Raw genomic sequence first — 25440 nt, 5'->3', positions numbered from 1 at the left:
CACCCCAAATTCTTTTTAACCTCATGGGAAAGAACAACATAAAAAAGAAATACCCTTTACCTTTTTTAAAGTAATTGTATTAAGTTTGGTTGAGCACAAATTTGATTTTACCAAGGTAGCACTTTTATCAAAGTGTGACCATTCCTGCCAATCTTCAATGATATTCTTCAACTTTGATTTTTTAGCAATATTTTCACTACTGACCAGGGAATTGCTAGGTGTTCTGTACGGTTACTTTTGGTCCTGGGAAAGCTATTTACATCTACTAGAGAAGCATATGGGTTTTCTTAATGAGACCTTGACTGCCTAGAGTTATACAGCATAAAATTATGTTGTTTATTCACATTAGAGACAGTCTGTATTCTTGCTTTTTGTTTTATTGAAGTTAAATCTTAAATTTTGTTTTACAGGTCACTTTCTTTAACTTTGCAAACTGGTCTTCCTGCTGGCACATACTGTGATGTCATTTCTGGAGATAAAATTAATGACAATTGTACAGGCATTAAAATCTATATTTCTGATGATGGCAAGGCTCATTTTTCTATTAGTAACTCTGCAGAAGACCCATTTATTGCAATTCATGTTGAATCTAAATTATAAAACGAATTAAAAGTATATATGCAAAAACATTAGCAAAGTGTGTTTCTTTTCTTACATTTATAATACTTCTAATATTTCATTAATTTTTAGAAAAAAACTGTAAGAAGTAACCAACTTGAAAACCTCAGAAAAAACTCAGAATAGTAAGAATATTATTAAAAATCCCATGTAATTATTAAACAATTATAAGATAATTAAAATCAACCTGTCGTTATGCTTTAGAAGACTGACTTTAACCTATTTGTCAAAGGAGTTTCTATGAACTCATAGAATCATTTCAACCAATATGTTTGTTGTCATTAGCATTATTTACACAGCTATGGAACTCTAATTTCTGTCATTCTGTAATTCTTCCACAGAATGTTAATATCTGTTAGTTAGAGATGGCTGGTATAATGTTGATTTCCATCCAAAGCTGGCTCTGTTGTATGCTTTTTGTAGTATGCAAGTACTTTTGCTGTTAATAAGATTAAACAAATAGAAGAAACTTAAATTACACAATCTACAGTTCTTACTTTTATTGAGCTTACTGGAATCTTCCACTACTTTCTCTATATTCTTTCTTCTTTTCTTTTTTCTTTCTTTTTTTTTTTCTAATTGCTTTGACTTGGTGTTTATGACTTTTTGTTCTTTTTCTTATTCTACAATAGGAATGTTTACTTAGGGCTGTCATGACACCATGCTGTCTGAGTTTTCTTCTCAATACTCAATTCATTCTCCTTCATCTTGATGTTAAATATAGAATTCATTAGGGGTCTCATCTAGGTTTCTTTATAACTCTCACTTTTTAGAAAAATGTTTAAATGAGAACATAGAGGCCATAACTCTGAAAATGTCTCTTCTTTTGACCTATAATTGTATCTGTCCCTGCCACAAAGCAGATTCACCATGTATTGGTACCACTTCAGCTCACTCCTCTTGGGCTGCAATTTCTACTACTTGCATAAGTCCAGTGAGATAGAACATACACACAAAAAGTTACACGAAGCAGGTTTACTGCTTACAGATAGGCATCAAGAGACACGGAAACCTGGGATTCATGAGGAGCCCGCCTCCCAAGACTCAGACAAATTTCCTAGGGCGAATCAAGTCTTATTTTCTTGTGCCCTGTTTGTACCTCAGCTGAGGGACCCCTGAAAGAAGCCTGCTCCTGTTTTATAACCTGGGCATCGCATGATACACTGGGCTAAAGCACTGAAGGACGTGCTGTTCTGAGACACAGTGACAGAGTCTGAGCCTTATCGCAGGACGCTGCATTCCCAGCTCATTCTACAGTCACTCTTGAGCACTGTAAGTGAGAGAAGGCAAAGAGCTGGGCTGGCCCAAGGCCACCTGGAGAGCTGTCCTGCATTTTCCGCAATGTTTTCCTTTTCTCCTCTTACAATGCAGGAAGTACACCGCATTCCAAGAAAGGCCATTTTTCTCTACTTACGTTAATGATAACACTCCATTTTTATCTTTTGGTGGACTTAATTTATTCAGATTATCCTCCCTCTTTTGATTTAGCAGGTTTTCCCTTTCTTCTGCATGGTTCCTCTCAGATTACATACATGGCAGTATTCCCAATATCAATGAGTGCCCTCAGATATCCTTTTGGGTATATTTCTTTGTTCATTTTCTTGTGCCCTTTCTTAATCATACCTCTCTTTTTATCACACTGCCTCCACATCCACAACCTCACTCATTATTCGTCTCTCTACCATCCAGTTTTTACCATGATCACTTCAATGAATCTGCTCTTGTCAACATCATCAATGACATTTATGTTGCCAGTCCAATATACTTCTCTATTCTCAGCTTAATCTACTTCATAGCAGTATTCAAGATGGTGGGTCACTCTCTCTTCCTATCATCCTCTGGTTATTTAATTTTCCTCTCCTGTTTCCTTAGGTCTCATTGATTACTCTTTTGAGTTTTGTTCATTTGTGTTCTTAAACTGGATCATCTTATTCTGTTCCACCTAAGTCCTCATTCTTATCTATTTCTCTTCTTTCTCTATCATCTCTCCTCTAGGTGATTGTAACCATTTTCATGGGGTTTAAACAACTATTTCTGTGGACACCTAGGTATCTTCACCTTAGAACTTGGACTTCAGCCTCGTATTTCCATCAGTTGCTTGTTATCACCACTGCAAAGTTCCATGGACATTAACATATCTAATATGAAACCCTCATTTTTTGTGCATCTTTTTCTATATTATCTTCTTACTGCGTAGAAACCTGTGATATTTTCTGATTTTTGTCTCTTTAGCTCAACTTTATCTCTTCTTATAAACCTTAGCATGAACTATTAATTGTATCTTCAAAACATCTCTTGATTTATTGCATTTCTTTTGTATCCTCTGTCATCCTTTCATCCAGGTCACAGTTATCTCTTCCCTGTCTTCCTAAACAACCCTACAACTGGTCTCCTACTTCCATTATTTTACTCTCTTACTTCATTTTGCCTAAGACACAAAATTATATTCAGACAATTTAAATCAAACTAAAATATTAGTGCTTAAAACTCTTACATTTTTATTGTACTCAGAATAATTCCAACTACTCCTGGTAGGCTACAAAATCATACCTTATCGGACATGAACCTAGATCTCCAACCTCAGTTCTAATATTTTCCCTTGAGAATCCCATAGCCCCTGGTGCTCTAGTCTTCATTTTATTAAATATGCTTAGGCAATACAAATTCAAGACATAGGCATGGGAGAGGACTTCATGACTAAAACACCAAAAGCAACGGCAACAAAAGCCAAACGAACAAATGGGATCTAATTAACCTTAAGAGCTTCTGCAAAGCAAAAAAACAAAAAACAAAAAAAAAAACAAAAACAAACAAACAAAAAAACTATCATTAGAGTGTACAAAAGAATACTTCCAAATATTTTAAATAAAATTGACAAGACTTTTGATATATTTTTCTGATTGGCACTGCTAAAAATATTAATTAAATAAACCCAAATAACACTACGCTACGAAGGTTACAGTGTTGGCCTTAGAATCACGTCCTATGGTGAAAAGCGAAAAAAAATTATGAGTTTTTAGCATGCAGTTGTCCTAGCAAAGTGAAAATGTTATAGTAATAGAAAAAATAAAAATAGTCTCTGACTCCTAACATCAGAATTAAGACCAATTAGTAGAAATTAGAAGAAGTTAGCTCAGTATAATGATACACCTTCTAAATATTAAAGCTGTTTAACAATAGAATGAGTTGCTATACAAAGTAGTGGACTTCCCAAACTGAAAGGCATCTAGAAGAAGCAAGAGAGATATCTGTTTGCCTTACAGGAGTGAGGAATTTCTGCTTTAAATGTGAAGTTCTGTATGATGCTGTTTCTGAACCCTTTAGTTTCAAAGAAAACCTTCTACTAGCTTTCCAAATGTCTTTACATTCTTATATCTCTGTTCCTTTCTGCAACTACTCATCAGATTATTGAGTTTACCATACTCCCAAATATTTTTCTCATTCTTACCTTTCTTGGAATACTCTATAAATTTCTATTCTTTAGTACATATAATTTCCTTCCTCTTATAAGATACTTTCTCTATTTAACTCAGCTCAGCTGAATCATTGTTTTCTATTCTGTATAACTTTTGAAAAAGTATTAAAGAAATATTTATATTGCACCCACTATGGGCAGATGACATTTTAAATTCTCTAGAAGAGTTGGGATGTATCATCCTCATATCAACCCCGAGGTAGGTACTTGTTGGAAGTCCATATTTTATTCCCTGTATCTGGCTCTTATTTTTAAGTGTTTTTTTCTTTTCTGTGGGCTAGGAGGATATTTGTCATATTTCTCAAACAGCTTGCATAATCTTTGATAACAGAGAACATACATTCTGCTACTTTAATATAATCGACATTACTAAAATCAGAATCCTGTATCAGGTTTACACTTAATAAATATTTGTTGAATACATATAGAATTCATAGTGGTCATATTAAGTTAGGAAAAAATTTCCTCCTTTTTCTCAAAAACATGATATTTTGAATAACTCCAAAACTTACTTTTCCATTTTCAAAATGTCTTGCCCAACGGTAGCTTGACATCACTCGTGTAAATCCATAAGGATGAGCAAGCATAAATCCAACTGCCATTTTATACAGCCTGAAAGTTACATAATTATATTACCATAGAATCACAGAATATTTCTACCATCATTAAAAGATGTATTTACAAAATAGAGCACTTTGTTTTCTACCTAGCATCCCAGAAGGTAAGAATAGAAGCTCCTCCAGCCCCATGTCCTCGTTGATTGTCATGGTTATCCACAAAGACAAGTGCTCTGTCAGAGGCATGAAACGCCAACCTTCTCCCCAGTTCCTATTTTTGAAAAATAATATATGCAGTTACGTATTATTTCACAATAGCTTTAGAGTAACGTAACCATGGCATCTGAAGATTAAACTCCCTAATTAAATGGTTATGCTATCAGATACATATATATATACACACACACAATCACACACACACACACGTATGCACACACACACCATACACAAACACGTGAGTAACCTACATATACAGTCCATGTTTTATATAAATGTATGTAATACTTAAATTCTTTTTGTATTACATATATAAGATTTTTGTTATTAAAAAATTTCCTTTTGGAGGTTTCAGCATATTCTAATTTAGAGGCACTCCAGAAGGATCAATATCCATATTAAATTATAAAGAATGTTAAACTAGATTAAAATAAGGCCTTAATACTAATTGGTATAATATAAATGTTTTAATACCTTAAGTTCATTAATATATGTGAGTTCTACAGTAAAGACATATTGTACATACTTTACAAATGATGAGATTGTTTTAATGATAATAACATGGTTTTAAATGATGATATGCAAACATCAGTCAAATCTAGTATATTCATCTCATACTTAGAGAAAAATCCTCAGGGATTGTTTAGGGTTCTTAGGCATACTGTCCTGTGACAGACACTCTGAATACAAAAGATGATTGAATAGGGTTCCGGGGCACTCGAACACCTCTCATTAAAAATTGACTCCTTGATAATTGTCTGAGTAAGAAAGTTCCAGAAAATAACTCACACCGGTGTACTATGACTAATAGATCTATGAAATAATTCAGGGGAAAGTTGTATTTATTTACCTTAAGTAACACATCTTCTCTCCATTCCACTTGCGAATCACTGTGCGGACTTTTGCACCATACTTGAATTCTGTCACCCGGCCATTTCCAAAGTACTGGCTGCTTGTAATTGGCTCACCACCCAGATCAATTACCTAGTAGAAATTTCGGAAAAATAACAATTTTCATAAGGACTTTAAAGTATTTTAAACAATAAATTGATATTATATACTATTTATTATTAGTTTTGGTCTTGTTTTTTTCCTTTTTTTTTTTTTTTTTTTTTCTGGCTTCATGCAATCCTCCTGCCACCGCTTCCCCAAGTGCTGAGCTTGCGTGCAGGAGCCACCATGCACAGTCTTATTTCTGAAATGAAATGCTCAAAATGGTTTTCTTATTCTTATTATCTCAACAGGTAATATTCTTTTATTTTTTATTTATTGATAAAGTATACACTACAATATTGAAAGAAACATAATGTAAAGGTTACCTGTTGTTGTGTGAGAATAATTACTTAATTTTTCATCTCATACGTCAATGATAATAATAGTAACAGCTCACACTAACACAACATTTACTATCTGATTGACATTTCTTGATAAATACTCTTTCCATTGCCGAAGAAAATAAAGACATAGCTATCATCCTTCTCCTACATTCTGTGTACCTCCAGAAAGAACTTCATTTTGCTTTAAAGTTGTCAGTGTCCTTTCCAGAAACTATTTATATTCCTGTAAGAAGCACAATTTACAAAGTAAATATTAGCATGCCTAAATACATGAGGGCAAATTGTTTGGTCATAATCTGAAAATGATCACCAATAAAAACCTTAACAGGTGAAGAACATTAAAAAGTCTCTCATGGAAATAATCTAAATGACCTTTAGAAATTAATCTTTTTTTTCTTAATGATAAAATATTAACCTTTACAAAGCTCTGGCAATGTGTACACACACACACACATACACATATAGCACATACATAAGGACAGTGTATGTATTTATACACATAAAGACTCATATATATATATATGTATATATATATATATATATATATATATATCACACACATATATATATACCCACACATATCTATACAGTCCTTATATATACCCACACATATCTATACAGTCCTTATTTATGAGGCGGCAGCCTGTCTCTTAAGGGAGCTCAAGCACTGTACTGGGGGATCAGTTATTCCCTTCAGGGATGCTGGGCAGGAACATTTAAGTCTGCTGAAGTGGAACACACAACTGCCTGTTTTCCTAGGCGCTCTGTCCCAGGAAGGTAGGGACTTTGTAAGTCCCTGACGGGCTGCCGTGTTTTGTTTTTTTTTTCCCCCCTGTGGGCAACAAAACCCTTTGTATTAAAGTTTTGTCAATTTAGGATCTGACATATTTTGGACAGAGATAAATCAAAGTATAAAAAGATCAAAAGAGGCTGTATTAAAATGACAAAGGAGAATAAATTCAAATTCTGTAAAACGTGTGACACGTTAATTACAAATGTCATATTTCCATTTGAGCAAATCCCAAAAGACTCCCTCTTCTAAGCAATTTTGTCTTATTGTACTTTAGGTTCTGGGGTACAAATGTAGATCATGCAGGATTGTTGCATAGTTATAAATGTAGCAATGTGGTTTGCTGCCTCCATCCCCCCGTCACCTATCTCTGGCATTTCTCTCTTTGTTATCCCTCCTCAACCTCCCTGTCCCCTGCTGCCCAATTCCCTAGTACCCCCCAACAGAACCCAGTGTGTGATGTTCCCCTCCATGTGTTCATGTCTTCTCATTGTTCAATACTCACCTATGAGTGAGAAAATGTGGTGTTTGATTCTCTGTTCTTGTGTCAATTTGCTGAGAAAGATGACTTCCAGATTCATCCATGCCCCTGCAAAGGACACGAACTCATCATTTTTTATAGCTGTATAGTATTCCAAGATGTATATTTTCTTTGTCCAGTTTATCATTGATGGACATTTTGGTAGGTTCCAGGTCTTTGCTCTTGTAAACAGTGCCACAATGAACATACCTATGCATGGGTCTTTATAATATAATGATTGCTGTGTTTTTTTCTTTTGTGAGATGCCCTGCCCATCAAGAAGGGAATCTACTTGACAGTCTGCCTGCAGAGGCCATGCTGAGCTGCAGTTCTGGGCTCCACTCAGCTGCCGTGTAAACTTCCGGGGGGCTTTGTTTACACAGGCAATGTTGAAATTGCTACTGGAGCCCCAACGGTGGCAGGTGCCCCTCACCCCACCAAGCTCCAATGTGCCAGGTGGGGCTCAGGCTGGTGTAACGGCTGCAAGAGTTTTAAGCAAGCCATTGGATTTTAGCTTGGCATTGTAGGCATCAGAGGGAGTTTCCTGGTCTGTGGGTTATGTAGACAGTGGGAAAAGCACAGTATCTGAGCTGGAATGCAGAAAAAGTCCCTAATGGCTTTTCTTGGCTGGGAGAATGAGTTCTCCAGCCCCTTGCACCTCAGGGGTGAGGCAGTGCCCCACCCTGCTTTAGCTTGCCCACTTTGGGCTATTCCCACTGTAAGCAGTCCCAATGAGGTGAACCTGGTACCTCAGTTGGAAATGCAGCAGTCACTCATCTTCTGGCTTGTTCTCACGGGGATCTGCAGACTGCAGCTGTTCCTATTTGGCCACCTTGGCAGAAGTCCTATAAAGTCTTCTAACATCTACCTCTTTCCACTCTTATCCTGCTATAATCTGGTTTCTTCCCAGAGGCAAGGGTGATTTTTTTTAAAGCCTATTAGCCTTTCAGTTCCCTTTCTTACAGCCTTAACAGCTCTCTCTTTATTCAGGTTCTACAAAGCTCTACGTGATCTGGCCTACCTCTCTGACCTCATCTCATTTTATCACACACTTTATCACATGTGCTCTAGCCACTGACTGTTTTTTTTTTTTTTTTTTTTCTTTTAGCATGTCTTATGTATTAACTTTTTCTTTTCTTGGGACATTACTCTTGCTCTTTCCACTATCTAAATATTTCCTTCTTTGGTCTCTAAATGACTGGACACTTCTAATCCTTCATATCACATCATAAAGTCACTCTTTTAAGGGATCTCTTCCATTATTATACAGTCTACAATACCTGACAGCAATGGCATTCTCCATTGTATTATTTTATATAAAAAATAAAGTTTATAAAAATAATAAAGTTTTTATGGCTGTCTGAAATTATTTTTATCATCACTGTTAGTATTGTTGCTAATACTGTTATTTACTAGTATATTTTCTTTTCTTTCCACTACAATGTAAGATCTCTGAGAACAGGAACATGTCTTTTTCATTGTCTCCTGAAAATCACCTACAGTGCTTGGCAAAAAACAGACACACACTTAACACCTGTTGAATGAATGGATGAAGTTTTTCACACCTATATTATTACTACTCCTTTCACAGCATTTCACTAACATTACATTAAGAAGGAAAGATATGCAAATTTATTTATTTATAATAGAATGATTATAATAGAATCCTAAAACCATATGCACTATATTAAGCACATAACTTGATGGAGGGGAAAACAGTTTCTCAAATTCATGGGCTCTCAGAGTTTAAATATTTTTTAAAATCTTAGTGAAGAAATATAAAAAAACTAAATATTTGAATTAAGGATGATAAACAGAGCTGATTTTAAAAATGGAAATATTACATAACACCTCTGTTTGAAATGGAAACATAACAAACATTTGAAAATAGAGAGTTAAAGCAATATTTTGAAAATTCAGTTGGCATCAATTGTGATTTTCCATTAGTGAAGGATATCAGAAATAAAATAATATCCTTATTTATGTTATTTAATTAAGATTTATATATATACACACACACACAAACATATATATATAAGGACTATATATATATATATATATATATACACAGAGAGAGAGAGAGTATTTTACATATATGGATTTTATATATATATATATATATATATATATATATATATATACACACACTGTAATATATAAATATATGTTTGTTCTCATGCTGCTATAAAAAAGTGACCAAGACTGGGTAGCATACAAAGGAAAAAGATTCAATCAACGCACAGTTCCTCATGGCTGGGGAAGGCTGAGGAAACTTACAAACCTGGTGGAAGGGGAAGGAAATGCATCTTTCTTCACTTGATGGCAGGAAGGAGATATTCTGACCCAAAACTCAAAAAGCCCCTTATACAACTATCAGATCTTGTGGGAACTCACTCACTGTCATGAAAACAGCAACGTGGGATAACTGCCCCCGGAATTCAATTTTCGTTACCTTCCACCAGGTCCCTCCAGGAACACATGGGGATTACGGGAGCTACATTCAAGATGAGTTTTTGGAGCGGAAATTGCCAACCCCCCCCCCCAACACACACACACACGCACGAGTCTATATATGTCTATACACACACATAAATAAGGACTATATAGGTGTGCGTGTGTGCGTGTGTGTGCGTGTGTGTATACAGGTCTTATGTAAATATATACACTGTCCTTATGTATGTACTATACGTGTGTGTGTGTGTGTATGTGTATACCCACTACCAGAGGTTTGTAAATGTTAATATTTTATGAATAAGAAAAAAAGGTTAATTTTTAAAGGTCATTTAGATTATTTCCGTGAGAGACTTTTTAATGTTCTTCACCTGTTAAAATTTTTATTGGTGATCCTTTTCAGATTATGACCAAACGGTTTGTCCTCAAGCATTAGGCATGCTAATATTTACTTAGTAAAATGTGCTTCTTACAGGAATATAAATAGTCTCTAGAAAGGACACGGGCAACTTCAAGGCAAAATGAAGTTCTTTCTGTTGCTCTTATCCATCGGGTTGTGCTGGGCTCAGTATTCCCCAAATACACAACAAGGACGGACATCTATTGTTCATCTGTTTGAATGGCGATGGGTTGATATTGCTCTTGAATGTGAGCGATACTTAGCTCCCAATGGATTTGGAGGGGTTCAGGTGGGTATTATTCCTATTATAAATTGCAGAATTTGCTGTGTTGTATTAAATAGTGTTCTGATCTTACCTGTGAACCTGAGGCAAGATTGTACCTCACATGTTAAGTATTCTAAGTAAAACAGTTTTCCGAGGAAAAAACAATGTAGTATTGTTGGCAACTTTGTATTTTCTTTCTGAGACATTCTTTTCTCCAACAAGAATCCTCTAATGTGCTGTTAATATTTTCAAGAGGCAGTTGCATACAAAGATTCAGGAATTTTTTTTAATTATTGATTAGTTTCTAGAACATTCAACGATATAATGTAAGACACAATTTGGTACTTATTAAGACTGTTTAATTTGTAGGTCTCTCCACCAAATGAAAATCTTGTAGTTCACAACCCTTCAAGACCTTGGTGGGAAAGATACCAACCAATTAGCTATAAATTATGCACAAGATCTGGAAATGAAGATGAATTTAGAAACATGGTGACTAGATGTAACAATGTTGGGGTAAGTGAATTCTAGTTTCTTTCAAAAATGGCAGATGGGAAAATGATTTCTCTCTCCTGTTTCTCGCTCCTTTGGAGCAGAAGATTTTCCATAGTTTCAATTTTTTATTTTACTTGATACTTTATAACTCAAAATTAACTTTTGCCTTACGTTCAACTTTTGTAAGTATTTGTGTATGTGCTGTCTGTCTACTAAAGAATTAAGTTAAAGTTTAAATCAGAATTTTTACTTATAAAGCAAAACATCAAATTTCAACCGTTATAGCTATCCATATTTGCTGGAAATACTTTTCTGGTCAGTAATTAAAAATTCCAGTTACCATATTTGCTATCCCTTTTAGATGACTTATGTCTCCATCCAAAATTCTTGAGTTTTTCATGATGAATAGCTAGTTTCTCTATTTCATGAGGAGCAAAACTGAAGACTACTGTCTACCTTATTTGTCTTCAAATGCTAAGTACAGGGTACAGGATTTCCCGTTCTGTTGATTACGGGTTCACTCTAATGATAGTTTATTTTGCTGTGCAGAGTTCTTAAGTTTAATTAGATCTCAATTGTCTATATGGATTTTGTTGCTAATGCTTTTGGCGTTTCAGTCATGAAGTCCTAGCCTATGCCTATGTCCTGAATGGTATTGCCTAGGTTTTCTTCTAGGGTTTTTATGGTGTTAGGTCTTAGGCTTAAATCTTTAATCTGGGTGGAGTTAATTTTTTATAAGATGTAAGGAAGGGGCCCAGTTTAACAATCCTTCACGATCTGCACATTTGCCACAGAACATAAAGTATAATAAAAGAGAGAGAGAGAGAGAGAGAGAGCGAGAGAGAGAGAGCAAGAGAGAGACAGAGAGTACAGGCTTTCTCCTGGTGACCAATTGAAGTTTCCAAAACAGTAATCTTTCCAGTCTCAACTGAGTTTTGTCTCCCTGAAAAGGGCTTTTTGCATTTCCTCTTATTGATGGTAGTTTCAGGATCTCTCAATTTATCATTCCTATAAATATTTGCTCGAGTATCTAGAATGGATGTAGGTGTTTAGTTCACATAACTTTCCTTTCACCTTTGACTTTTGGACTTGCAGGGAAATAGTTATAAGACATAAGGAAATATTTTGGAGTTTTATTAACTCACTGTAAACTTTAATCAAAAATGCTTTAAATTTCTACCTCTCTGTTAAGTGACACTGAAGTAGAAACTTTGTTTTCCAGGTTCGTATTTATGTGGATGCTGTAATTAATCATATGTGTGGTAATGGTGCCGGTGCAGGAACAAGCAGTACTTGTGGAAGTTACTTCAACACTGGAAATAGGGATTTCCCAGCAGTCCCATATTCGGGATGGGATTTTAACGACGGTAAATGTAAAACTGGAAGTGGAGATATTGAGAACTATAATGATGCTAATCAGGTAATTTTTTAAGATAGTGATCTGATTAAGAGTGATATATGCCTTTTGTTATAGAAATGCAGCTATTTGAACTCTCTTTTAAATACTATTACAGATCTCTTAAGGACACAGGTTAACAGGTATGACTACTTTAAGAGACTCAAATCCATGTTTTAAAAATGTTAACTATTGACTCAAGATTGTTTAATCAATATACACTTATCCACCTTTATAAAGCTCCCAGTCAATTAAAAAGCTCATCAACTTTATTTCCTAAATTCTGTTTTCTACTAGACAATATTTCAAAGATAAATCCACAGTAAGGTATTAACATCCTCAGTGCCCAGTGCAAAGATGTCACTACAAAATATCTATTGATGGATAACTGAATCAATGAATAACCAAATGTATTCTCAGGTAAAAAAAATGATGTTTTGTGAATCAATGACAACATTTTTTGTCTCAACAGGTCAGAGATTGTCGTCTGGTTGGTCTTCTGGATCTTGCACTGGAGAAAGATTATGTGCGTTCCAAGATTGCCGAATATATGAACCATCTCATTGACATTGGTGTTGCTGGCTTCAGACTTGATGCTTCCAAGCACATGTGGCCTGGAGACATAAAGGCAGTTTTGGATAAACTGCATAATCTAAACACTAACTGGTTCCCTGAAGGAAGTAAACCTTTCATTTACCAGGAGGTACATCTATATATATATGCATAAAAATGTCATCTTATTCGTTAGAAAAGCAATGGCAGATTCCCTTAAAAATGCAATTTCTGTAGGATAAAGACTGAGTCATTTATATAAAACAGTGTTCTTTAACCTCTCCTTCAGATACAGCATATCTAATTCTTTATCACAACAGGTTTTATGGAGGTACACAGAATGTAGGAGAATAATAGTTATGTCTTTATTTTCTTTGGAAAATGAAAAGTTAATATTTATCAAGAAATGTCAGTCAGATAGTAAATGTTGTGTTAGTCTGAGCTGTTCCTATTATTAACATTGAGGTACGGGACCAGAAATTAGGTAAGTATTCTCACAGGACAACAGGTAACGTTGACATCATATTTCTTTCAATATTGTAGTGTATACTTCATCAAAAAATAAAGAATAGAAGAATATTACCTGTTGAGATAATAAGAATAAGAAAACCATTTTGAGCATTTCATTTCAGAAATAGGACTGGGAGTGGTGGCTCATGCATGCAATCTCAGCACTTGGGGAAGCTGTGGCAGGAGGATTGCTTGAGGCCAGGAAAAAAAAAAAGACCACCAAAACTAATAATAAGTAGTATATAATATTACCGTATTGGTTAAAATACTAAAAGACCTTATGAAAATTGTTATTTTTCCTAAATTTCTACTAGGTAATTGATCTGGGTGGTGAGCCAATTACAAGCAGCCAGTACTTTGGAAATGGCCGGGTGACAGAATTCAAGTATGGTGCAAAACTCGGTACAGTGATTCGCAAGTGGGATGGAGAGAAGATGTGTTACTTAAAGTAAATAAATACAACTTTTCCCCTCAATTATTTCATAGATCTATTGGTCATAGTACCCCAGTGTGAGTTATTTTCTGGAAATTTCTTATTCAGACAACTATCAAGGAGTCAGTTTTTAAAGAGAAGTGTTCAAGTGCCCCCGAACCCTATTCAATCATCTTTTGTATTCAGAGTGTCTGTCACAGGACAGTATGCCTAAGAACCCTAAACAATCCCTGGGGATTTTCCTAAGTATGAGATGAATATACTAGATTTGACTGATGTTTGCATATAATCTTTTAAAGCCAGGTTATTATTAAAATGATCCCATCATTTGTAAAGTATGTACAATGTGTCCACACTGTAGAACTTACATATATTAATTAAAGCACTAAAACATTTATATTATAACAATATATTATTGAAGCCTTATTTTAATCTAGTTTGACATTCTTTATAATGTGATATGGATATTGATTCTTCTGGAGTACCTCTAAATTAGAATATGCTGAAACCTCCAAAAGGAAACTTTTTAAACAGTAATCTTATATCTGTTATATGAATAGAATTCAAGGATTACATACATGCATATACAAATATGGGCTGTATATGTAGATTACTCACTTGTGTTTGTGTATGGTTTGTGTGCACATATACACGTGTGTGTGCATATATGTGTGTGTTTGTGTGTGTGATTGTGTGTCTGTGTATGTATATATATATATATATATATATATATATATATATTTGTGTGTGTGTGTGTATCTGATAGAATAACCATTTAATTAGAGAGTTTAATCTTCAGATGCCATGCAGAAAGAGATGCATGGTTACGTTACTCTAAAGCTATTGTGAAATAATACATAACTGCATATATTATTTTTCAAAAATAGGAACTGGGGAGAAGGTTGGGGTTTCATGCCTTCTGACAGAGCACTTGTCTTTGTGGATAACCATGACAATCAACGAGGACATGGGGCTGGAGGAGCTTCCATTCTTACCTTCTGGGACGCTAGGTAGAAAACAAAGTGCTCTATTTTGTAAATACATCTTTTAATGATGGTAGAAATATTCTATGATTCTATGGTAATATAATTATGTAACTTTCAGGCTGTATAAAATGGCAGTTGGATTTATGCTTGCTCATCCTTATGGATTTACACGAGTGATGTCAAGCTACCGTTGGGCAAGACATTTTGAAAATGGAAGAGTAAGTATGGAGTTATTCAAAATATCACGTTTTCAAGAAAAAGGAGCAAATTTTGCTCTAACTTTTGGTGACCACTATTAATTCTATATGTAGGTCAACAAATATTTATTAAATGTAAACCTGATACAGGATTCTGATTTTAGTAATGCCAATTATATTAAAATAGCAAAATTTATATTCTCTGTTGTCAGAGTATGCAAGCTGTTTGAGAAATATGACAAACATCCGCCTAGTCTGAAGGAAAAAAAAAAACCACACTTAAAAATAAGAACAAGATACAGGAAATAAAATATGGACTTGTAACACGTACCCACCTTGGGATTGATATGAGGATGATACATGTCAATACTTCTAGAGAACTTAAAAAGCAATATAAATATTTGTTAAATACTTTTTATAAAGTTATATGGAATACATAGAAGTGATTCAGCTGAGCTGAGTTAAATAGGAAAAGTATCTTATAAGAGGAAGCAAATTATATATATTAAAGAATAGCAATTTATAGAGTATTCTAAGAAAGGTAAGAATGAGAAAAATATTTGAGAGTATGGTATACACATTAATCTGATGAGTAGTTTCAGAAAGGAACAGAGAAATAAGAGTGTAAAGATATCTGGAAATCTAGTAGTAGGTTTTCCTTGAAACTAAAGGGTTCAGAAACAGCATCATACCGAAACTTCACACTTAAAGCAGAAATTCCTCACTCCTATGAGGCACACCGATATCTCTCTGGCTTCTTCTAGATGCCTTTCAGTTTGAGAAGTCCACTACTTTGTGTAGCAACTCATTCTATTGTTAAACAGCTTTAATATTTAGAAGGTGTTCCTTTATATTGAGCCAACCTCTTATGATTTCTATTAATTGGTCTTAGTTCTGATGTTAGGAGTCAGAGACTCTTTTTATTTTTCTATTACTATAACATTTTCACTTTGCTAGGACAACTGCATGCTAAAAACTCTTAGTTTTGTTTGTTTTTCACCATATGACATGATTCCAGGGTCAACACTGATAACCTTCCTACGGTTATTCAGGTTTTTATTAAATTAATTTTTTTAGCAGTACCAATAAAAAAAAACATATTAAAAATCTTGCCAATTTTATTTAAAATATTCGGAAGTATTGTTTTGTACATTTATCTAAAAAGAAGTATGAAGGACTCTAAAATTTATTTAGCACATCATCACATTCAAGGCATTTTCACATTCGTTATTTAATTTTTATAGCAGAAAAGCAATATTCCCATTTCACAAATGAGGAAACGAAGACACAGAGAAATTGTGTATATTGACTAAGTTTTCTTAGCTACTAGTAATGGAGCCTATGTTTTAATACTGCTGTTTCCAATACTAATACTTGCACCATTTCAATGACATCACATGGTTTACCATGATGTTAAGAAAGCTTTGCAGGTCAGGTGCAGTGGCTTACACCTGTAATCCCAGCACTTTGAGAGGCCAGGTGAGACCATCACCTGACCTGAGGAGTTCAAGACAAACTAGGCAAGCTAGCAAGACTTTATCTCTACTGAAAATAAAAGTTAAAAAACGAAGAAGAAGAAGAAGAAATAGCTGCCTGTGGTTGTGGCTCACCAACACTCCCAGCTACTCGGGAGGCTGAGATGGGAGGGTCTCTTGAGCCTGGGAGATCAAGGCTGCAGTGAGATATCATTGTGCCACTGTACTCCAGCCTGGGTGACAGAGCAAAGAGGCCTTTGCAGTTCTCTGGAATGAAAAGGAGAGGATAAAAATGTGCTACCTTTGCTTGAAATATAGCAACAGAGAACCAGAGGATACAGAGATGACAAAGACCTGGCAGAGGGCTGTAAAAATTAATGGAGGCATTGCATTCTAGATCAAGTCACTGACTACAGAGACACAAAAAGCAGGATAAATTGAGTTTGACGTAAAGGAGAAGAAAGAGGCAAATACATGAATATAAAAATTTGGCTTTCCTCTCCCCCCTCACCAATTAAGGATGTTAATGATTGGATTGGGCCACCAAATAATAATGGAGTAATTAAAGAAGTTACTATTAATCCAGACACTACCTGTGGCAATGACTGGGTCTGTGAACATCGGTGGCGCCAAATAAGGTGAGAATATTTATTTAGACATCTCCTCTGCTAGTAAACTTTCTTTACCATTTTATTGGCAACAGTTGAAAGTTTAAGAATGTGAATGTTTTATATATTACTGTGTTTTTAGGAACATGGTTCGCTTCCGCAATGTAGTGGATGGCCAGCCTTTCACAAACTGGTGGGATAATGGCAGCAACCAAGTGGCTTTTGGGAGAGGAAACAGAGGATTCATTGTTTTCAACAATGATGACTGGTAAGTAAATATTGATTAAAAATAAGGTTTTGTACCTGTATGTTCTTGGTTTATTTTTTTTTTCTGTTGATTTCCTTTTATTGTATCTGAAAAAATCATTTAGTCAGTGGAGCACTAAGACATAGAGATCAAAATGGGCAGAAGTCAAAGGATGATGGCTCTTACTTCTTTGTTCTCCTATTTTCATAAAGTCTTTCTGTTGTCATCAGAGTCCTTTCTGCGCACCCTTACAGCACCTTATGCCTTTATAGAATGCACATATATGTGCTCATCTACACGTGCCACAAAATACACAAAGTAGTTAATATACAGATTGTGCAATCATTAAAAGAACATGTCTTGTAGTCCTGCTTTTTTAATCATGGAAAAATGCTGCCTCGGTACTGAAATATCTTTATTTCTAACTCTTTTATTCAACAACTACTCTACCCAGTTTTGTGGTATATTTTATTCACTTCTCTATTTCCTTGTGACAAATAATATTTTTAAAGCATATGTATGAACAACATGTATCTTGTGGTTAATGATTTGCCTTAGGAGATTTGAGTTTTAGTTCTGAAACTTCTCATTGTTGACCTTTCATCTGTGGGCTTATATCTTTTGTCTGTCGGATAAATGATTCCCTAACCTATGGCTCAGAAAACCTCCTTGCAAGCAGTTGAAATGTCTCTGTCAAAGACCAACTGATACTCATAGATAGTCCATCCTGGTCTATATTACATTTCACTGATGAAAGATAGATACTTACATAAACATATAAGTCAAGTCGATCTCTGTCTTGCCAAAAAGACCCATGTCTAGTTCTTTAATTTCTTTCCTTTGAGGATGAAAATACCAAAATAAATTTATGTGAAAAAGCTTTATATTTCAAACTATCACTTCTTCATAGAAATGCTAGGTTGCTTGTATGTACACCACAAATTCTTTGTAACCTCATGGGAAAGAAAGAGATTAAAAAAGAAATATCCTTTGTATTTTAAAAAGTAATCGTATTAAGTTCGGTTGAGCACAAATTTGATTTTACCAAGGTAGCACTTTTATCAAAGTGTGATAATTCCTGCCAATCTTCAATGATATTCTTCAACTTTGATTTTTTGGCAATACTTTCTCTACTGATCAGGGAATTGCTAGGTTTTCCGTATGGTTACTTTTGGTCCTGGGTAAGCTATTTGCATCTACTAGAGAGGCATATGGGTTTTCTTTTTAATGAGACTTTGAATGCCTAGAGTTCTACAGCATAAAATTATATTGTTTACTCATGTTAGAGACAGTCTGTATTCTTGCTTTTTGTTGTATTGAAGTTAAATCTTAAATTTTGTTTTACAGGTCACTTTCTTTAACTTTGCAAACTGGTCTTCCTGCTGGCACATACTGTGATGTCATTTCTGGAGATAAAATTAATGGCGATTGTACAGGCATTAAAATCTACGTTTCTGGTGATGGCAAGGCTCATTTTTCTATTAGTAACTCTGCTGAAGATCCATTCGTTGCAATTCATGTTGAATCTAAATTATAAAACTTAAATTAAAAGTATATATGCAAAATATTAGCAATGTGTGTTTCTTTTCTTACACTTACAGTACTTCTTATATTTCATTGATTTTTTTCAATATGGAATTCGTTAGGGGTCTTATCTAGTTTTCTTTATAACTCTCACTTTTTAGAAAAATGTTTAAATATGAACATAGAGGCCCTAACTCGGAAGTGTCTCTTCTTCTGACCTATAATTATATCTGTCCCTGCCACAAAACAGATTCACTGTGTATTGGTACCACTTCAGCCCTCTCCTCTTGGGCTGCAATTTCCACTACTTGCATAAGTCCAGTGAGATAGAACATACACACAAAAAGTTACACGAAGCAGGTTTACTGCTTACAGATAGGCATCAAGAGACATGGAAACCTGGGATTCATGAGGAGCCCGCCTCCCAAGACTCAGACAATTTTCCTAGGGCGGATCAAGTCTTATTTTCTTGTGCCCTGTTTGTACCTCAGCTGAGGGACCCCTGAAAGAAGCCTGCTCCTGTTTTATAACCTGGGCATCGCATGATACACTGGGCCAAAGCACTGAAGGACGTGCTGTTCTGAGACACAGTGACAGAGTCTGAGCCTTATCGCAGGACGCTGCATTCCCAGCTCATTCTATAGTCACTCTTGAGCACTGTAAGTGAGAGAAGGCAAAGAGCTGGGCTGGCCCAAGGCCACCTGGAGAGCTGTCCTGCATTTTCCGCAATGTTTTCCTTTTCTCCTCTTACAATGCAGGAAGTACACCTCATTCTAAGAAAGGCCATTTTTCTCTACTTACGTTAATGATAACACTCCATTTTTATCTTTTGGTGGACTTAATTTTTTCAGATTATCCTCCCTCTTTTGATTTAGCAGGTCTTCCCTTTCTCAGATTACATACATTACAGTATTCCCAATATCAATGAGTGCCCTCAGATATCCTTTTGGGTATATTTCTTTGTTCATTTTCTTGCGCCCTTTCCTGATCATACCTCTCTTTTTACCACACTACCTCCACATCCACAACCTCACTCATTATTCGTCTCTCTACCATCCAGTTTTTACCATGATCACTTCAATGAATCTGCTCTTGTCAACATCATCAATGACATTTATGTTGCCAGTCCAATATACTTCTCTATTCTCAGCTTAATCTACTTCATAGCAGTATTCAAGATGGTGGGTCACTCTCTCTTCCTATCATCCTTTGGTTATTTAATTTTCCTCTCCTGTTTCCTTAGGTCTCATTGATTACTCTTTTGAGTTTTGTTCATTTGTGTTCTTAAACTGGATCATCTTATTCTGTTCCACCTAAGTCCTCATTCTTATCTATTTCTCTTCTTTCTCTATCATCTCTCCTCTAGGTGATTGTAACCATTTTCATGGGGTTTAAACAACTATTTCTGTGGACACCTAGGTATCTTCACCTTAGAACTTGGACTTCAGCCTCGTATTTCCATCAGTTGCTTGTTATCACCACTGCAAAGTTCCATGGACATTAGTTAACATATCTAATATGAAACCCTCATTTTTTGTGCATCTTTTTCTATATTATCTTCTTACTGCTTAGAAACCTGTGCTATTTCCTGATTTCTGTCTCTTTAGCTCAACTTTATCTCTTCTTATAAACCTTAGCATGAACTATTAATTGTATCTTCAAAACATCTCTTGATTTATTGCATTTCTTTTGTATCCTCTGTCATCCCTTCATCCAGGTCACAGTTATCTCTTCCCTGTCTTCCTAAACAACCCTACAACTGGTCTCCTACTTCCATTATTTTACTCTCTTACTTCATTTTGCCTAAGACACAAAATTATATTCAGACAATTTAAATCAAACTAAAATATTAGTGCTTAAAACTCTTACATTTTTATTGTACTCAGAATAATTCCAACTACTCCTGGTAGGCTACAAAATCATACCTTATCGGACATGAACCTAGATCCCCAACCTCAGTTCTAATAGTTTCCCTTGAGAATCCCATAGCCCCTGATGCTCTAGTCTTCATTTTATTAAATATGCATAGGCAATACAAATTCAGGACATAGGCATGGGAGAGGACTTCATGACTAAAACACCAAAAGCAACGGCAACAAAAGCCAAACGAACAAATGGGATCTAATTAACCTTAAGAGCTCTGCAAAGCAAAAACAAACAAACAAACAAACAAACAAACAAAACTATCATTAGAGTGTACAAAAGAATACTTCCAAATATTTTAAATAAAATTGACAAGACTTTTGATATATTTTTCTGATTGGCACTGCTAAAAATATTAATTAAAGAATCTCAAATAACACTACGCTCCGAAGTTTACAGTGTTGGCCTTAGAATCATGTCCTATGGTGAAAAGCGAAAAAAAAAATTACGAGTTTTTAGCATGCAGTTGTCCTAGCAAAGTGAAAATGTTAAAGTAATAGAAAAAATAAAAATAGTCTCTGACTCCTAGCATCAGAATTAAGACCAATTAGTAGAAATTAGAAGAAGTTAGCTCAGTATAATGATACACCTTCTAAATATTAAAGCTGTTTAACAATAGAATGAGTTGCTATACAAAGTAGTGGACTTCCCAAACTGAAAGGCATCCAGAAGAAGCAAGAGAGATAACTGTTTGCCTTACAGGAGTGAGGAATTTCTGCTTTAAATGTGAAGTTTCTGTATGATGCTGTTTCTGAACTCTTTAGTTTCAAAGAAAACATTCTACTAGCTTTCCACATGTCTTTACATTCTTATATCTCTGTTCCTTTCTGCAACTACTCATCAGATTATTGAGTTTACCATACTCCCAAATATTTTTCTCATTCTTACCTTTCTTGGAATACTCTATAAATTTCTATTCTTTAGTACATATAATTTCCTTCCTCTTATAAGATACTTTCTCTATTTAACTCAGCTCAGCTGAATCATTGTTTTCTATTCTGTATAACTTTTGAAAAAGTATTAAAGAAATATTTATATTGCACCCACTATGGGCAGATGACATTTTAAATTCTCTAGAAGAGTTGGGATGTATCATCCTCATATCAACCCCGAGGTAGGTACTTGTTGGAAGTCCATATTTTATTCCCTGTGTCTGGCTCTTATTTTTAAGTGTTTTTTTTTTCTTTTCTGTGGGCTAGGAGGATATTTGTCATATTTCCCAAACAGCTTGCATAATCTTTGATAACAGAGAACATACATTTTGCTACTTTAATATAATCGACATTACTAAAATCAGAATCCTGTTATCAGGTTTACACTTAATAAATATTTGTTGAATACATATAGAATTCATAGTGGTCATATTAAGTTAGGACAAAATTTCCTCCTTTTTCTCAAAAACATGATATTTTGAATAACTCCAAAGCTTACTTTTCCATTTTCAAAATGTCTTGCCCAACGGTAGCTTGACATCACTCGTGTAAATCCATAAGGATGAGCAAGCATAAATCCAACTGCCATTTTATACAGCCTGAAAGTTACATAATTATATTACCATAGAATCATAGAATATTTCTACCATCATTAAAAGATGTATTTACAAAATAGAGCACTTTGTTTTCTACCTAGCGTCCCAGAAGGTAAGAATAGAAGCTCCTCCAGCCCCATGTCCTCGTTGATTGTCATGGTTATCCACAAAGACAAGTGCTCTGTCAGAAGGCATGAAACCCCAACCTTCTCCCCAGTTCCTATTTTTGAAAAATAATATATGCAGTTACTTATTATTTCACAATAGCTTTAGAGTAACGCAACAATGGCATCTGAAGATTAAACTCCCTAATTAAATGGTTATGCTATCAGATACATATATATACACACACACACAATCACACACACACCCACATGTATGCACACACACACCATACACAAACACGTGAGTAACCTACATATACAGTCCATGTTTTATATAAATGTATGTAATACTTAAATTCTTTTTGTATTACATATATAAGATTTTTGTTATTAAAAAATTTCCTTTTGGAGGTTTCAGCATATCCTAATTTAGAGGCACTCCAGAAGGATCAATATCCATATTAAATTATAAAGAATGTTAAACTAGATTAAAATAAGGCCTTAATACTAATTGGTATAATATAAATGTTTTAATACCTTAAGTTCATTAATATATGTGAGTTTTACAGTAAATACATATTGTACATACTTTACAAATGATGAGATTGTTTTAATGATAATAACATGGTTTTAAATGATATATGCAAACATCAGTCAAATCCAGTATATTTATCTCATACTTAGAGAAAAATCCCCAGGGATTGTTTAGGGTTCTTAGGCATACTGTCCTGTGACAGACACTCTGAATACAAAAGATGATTGAATAGGGTTCCGGGGCACTCGAACACTTCTCATTAAAAACTGACTCCTGGATAATTGTCTGAGTAAGAAAGTTCCAGAAAATAACTCACACCGGGGTACTATGACTAATAGATCTATGAAATAATTCAGGGGAAAGTTGTATTTATTTACTTTAAGTAACACATCTTCTCTCCATCCCTCTTGTGAATAACTGTGCCGAGTTTTGCACCATACTTGAATTCTGTCACCCGGCCATTTCCAAAGTACTGGCTGCTTGTAATTGACTCACCACCCAGATCAATTACCTGGTAGAAATTTAGGAAAAATAACAATTTTCATAAGGACTTTAAAGTATTTTAAACAATAAATTAATATTATATACTATTTATTATTAGTTTGGGTCTTGTTTTTTTCCTTTTTTTTTTTTTTTTTCTGGCTTCATGCAATCCTCCTGCCACCGCTTCCCCAAGTGCTGAGCTTGCATGCAGGAGCCACCATGCACAGTCTTATTTCTGAAATGAAATGCTCAAAATGGTTTTCTTATTCTTATTATCTCAACAGGTAATATTCTTTTATTTTTTATTTATTGATAAAGTATACACTACAATATTGAAAGAAACATAATGTAAAGGTTACCTGTTGTTGTGTGAGAATAATTACTTAATTTTTCATCTCATACGTCAATGATAATAATAGTAACAGCTCACACTAACACAACATTTACTATCTGATTGACATTTCTTGATAAATACTCTTTCCATTGCCAAAGAAAATAAAGACATAACTATTATCCTTCTCCTACATTCTGTGTACCTCCAGAAAGAACTTCATTTTGCTGTAAAGTTGTCAGTGTCCTTTCCAGAAACTATTTATATTCCTGTAAGAAGCACATTTTACAAAGTAAATATTAGCATGCCTTAATACATGAGGGCAAATTGTTTGGTCATATTCTGAAAATGATCACCAATAAAAACCTTAACAGGTGAAGAACATTAAAATGTCTCTCATGGAAATAATCTAAATGACCTTTAGAAATTAATCTTTTTTTTCTTATTGATAAAATATTAACCTTTACAAAGCTCTGGCAATGTGTACACACACACACACACACATACACACACACACACACACATACACATATAGCACATACATAAGGACAGTGTATGTATTTATACACATAAAGACTCATATATATATATATATATATATATATATATATATATATACACACACACACCCATATATATATACCCACACATATCTATACAGTCCTTATTTATGGATGTGTACATATATATATATATATATATATATAGACTCATGTGTGTGTGTGTGTGTGTGTGTGTGTGTGTGTGTGTGATTTGTCTGTGTCCTCTCCAAAAACTCATCTTGAATGTAGCTCCCATAATCCCCATGTGTTCTGGGAGGGACCTAGTGGAATGTAATGGAAATTGAATCCTGAGGGCAGTTATCCCACATTGCTGTTTTCATGATAGTGAGTGAGCTCTCACAAGATCTGATGGTTGTATAAGAAACTTTTGGAGTTTTTGGTCAGAATGTCTCCTTCCTGCCATCAGGTGAAGAAGGATGTGTTTGCATCTCTTTCTACCAGGTTTGTAAGTTTCCTGAGGCCTCCCCAGCCATGAAGAACCATGCGTTGATTGAATCTTTTTCCTTTATATGTTACCCAGTCTTGATCACGTCTTTATAGCAGAATGAGAACAAACTAATACACACACACACACACACACACACACACATATACACATATATATATGTTTATATAACAGTGTATATATACATTCCATATATAATACACTAAATATATATAGTCCTTATATATATGTTATGTAGTATTTCCATTTTAAAAATCAGCTGTTTACTATCCTTAATTCAAATATTTGGCTTTTTAGATTTCTACATTAAGATTTTTATAAATGTTTAATATTTAAAATTTATTATATAAAATTAAGAAAATTTCAGGCCAATTTCCGTGATGAACATTGATGCAAAAATCTTCAATAAACTGCTGGCAAACCAGATCCAACAGCATATCAAAAAGCTAATCTATCATGATCAAGTGAGCTTCATC

The 25440-nt window shown here is 34.6% G+C and overlaps 3 protein-coding genes and 2 long non-coding RNA genes across 7 annotated transcripts in view; 3 read left to right on the top strand and 2 right to left on the bottom strand.

Moving 5' to 3' along the window:
• The window catches only part of LOC141579902 (pancreatic alpha-amylase-like), an 18344-nt gene extending 17715 nt beyond the window's left edge, over positions 1 to 629 (top strand). For both annotated transcript variants that reach the window (XM_039460814.2, XM_074381326.1), the window contains one exon: positions 411 to 629. In XM_039460814.2, coding sequence (XP_039316748.2) covers positions 411 to 600 — 190 coding nt within the window. In that variant the 3' untranslated portion in view covers positions 601 to 629. The remainder of the gene's footprint in view (positions 1 to 410) is intronic.
• Positions 1 to 19092, top strand: part of LOC101046962 (alpha-amylase 2B) — a 24394-nt gene extending 5302 nt beyond the window's left edge. Inside the window, exons 2-11 of one of the 2 annotated variants that reach the window (XM_074381327.1) lie at positions 10440 to 10653; positions 10999 to 11145; positions 12347 to 12544; positions 12993 to 13223; positions 13897 to 14030; positions 14903 to 15025; positions 15120 to 15219; positions 17193 to 17311; positions 17424 to 17549; positions 18876 to 19087. In XM_074381327.1, the coding sequence (XP_074237428.1) occupies positions 10486 to 10653; positions 10999 to 11145; positions 12347 to 12544; positions 12993 to 13223; positions 13897 to 14030; positions 14903 to 15025; positions 15120 to 15219; positions 17193 to 17311; positions 17424 to 17549; positions 18876 to 19065 (1536 nt within the window). In that variant the 5' untranslated portion in view covers positions 10440 to 10485 and the 3' untranslated portion in view covers positions 19066 to 19087. Of the gene's footprint in view, positions 1 to 10434; positions 10654 to 10998; positions 11146 to 12346; positions 12545 to 12992; positions 13224 to 13896; positions 14031 to 14902; positions 15026 to 15119; positions 15220 to 17192; positions 17312 to 17423; positions 17550 to 18875 lie in introns of those variants that run through there. The other variant, XM_074381328.1, reaches the window with a different exon arrangement.
• On the bottom strand, positions 4606 to 4901 carry LOC141580332 (uncharacterized). Its single transcript, XR_012512562.1, has 2 exons — positions 4800 to 4901; positions 4606 to 4705 (listed from the first exon to the last, which is right to left on the bottom strand). It is a non-coding gene; the product is annotated as an uncharacterized LOC141580332 (long non-coding RNA).
• The window catches only part of LOC141580330 (pancreatic alpha-amylase), a 27258-nt gene continuing 14959 nt past the window's right edge, over positions 13142 to 25440 (top strand). The window contains exon 1 of the mRNA XM_074381329.1: positions 13142 to 13223. The gene's annotated coding sequence lies outside the window, so the exon portion shown is untranslated. The remainder of the gene's footprint in view (positions 13224 to 25440) is intronic.
• On the bottom strand, positions 22407 to 23547 carry LOC141580429 (uncharacterized). Its single transcript, XR_012512626.1, has 3 exons — positions 23520 to 23547; positions 22601 to 22723; positions 22407 to 22506 (listed from the first exon to the last, which is right to left on the bottom strand). It is a non-coding gene; the product is annotated as an uncharacterized LOC141580429 (long non-coding RNA).

This window comes from Saimiri boliviensis, chromosome 11 (genome assembly GCF_048565385.1).
Source record: "Saimiri boliviensis isolate mSaiBol1 chromosome 11, mSaiBol1.pri, whole genome shotgun sequence".
NCBI lineage: Eukaryota > Metazoa > Chordata > Mammalia > Primates > Cebidae > Saimiri > Saimiri boliviensis.
The sequence above is the reverse complement of the archived record's forward strand: the minus strand, read 5'-3'. Positions and strand labels throughout refer to the sequence as shown.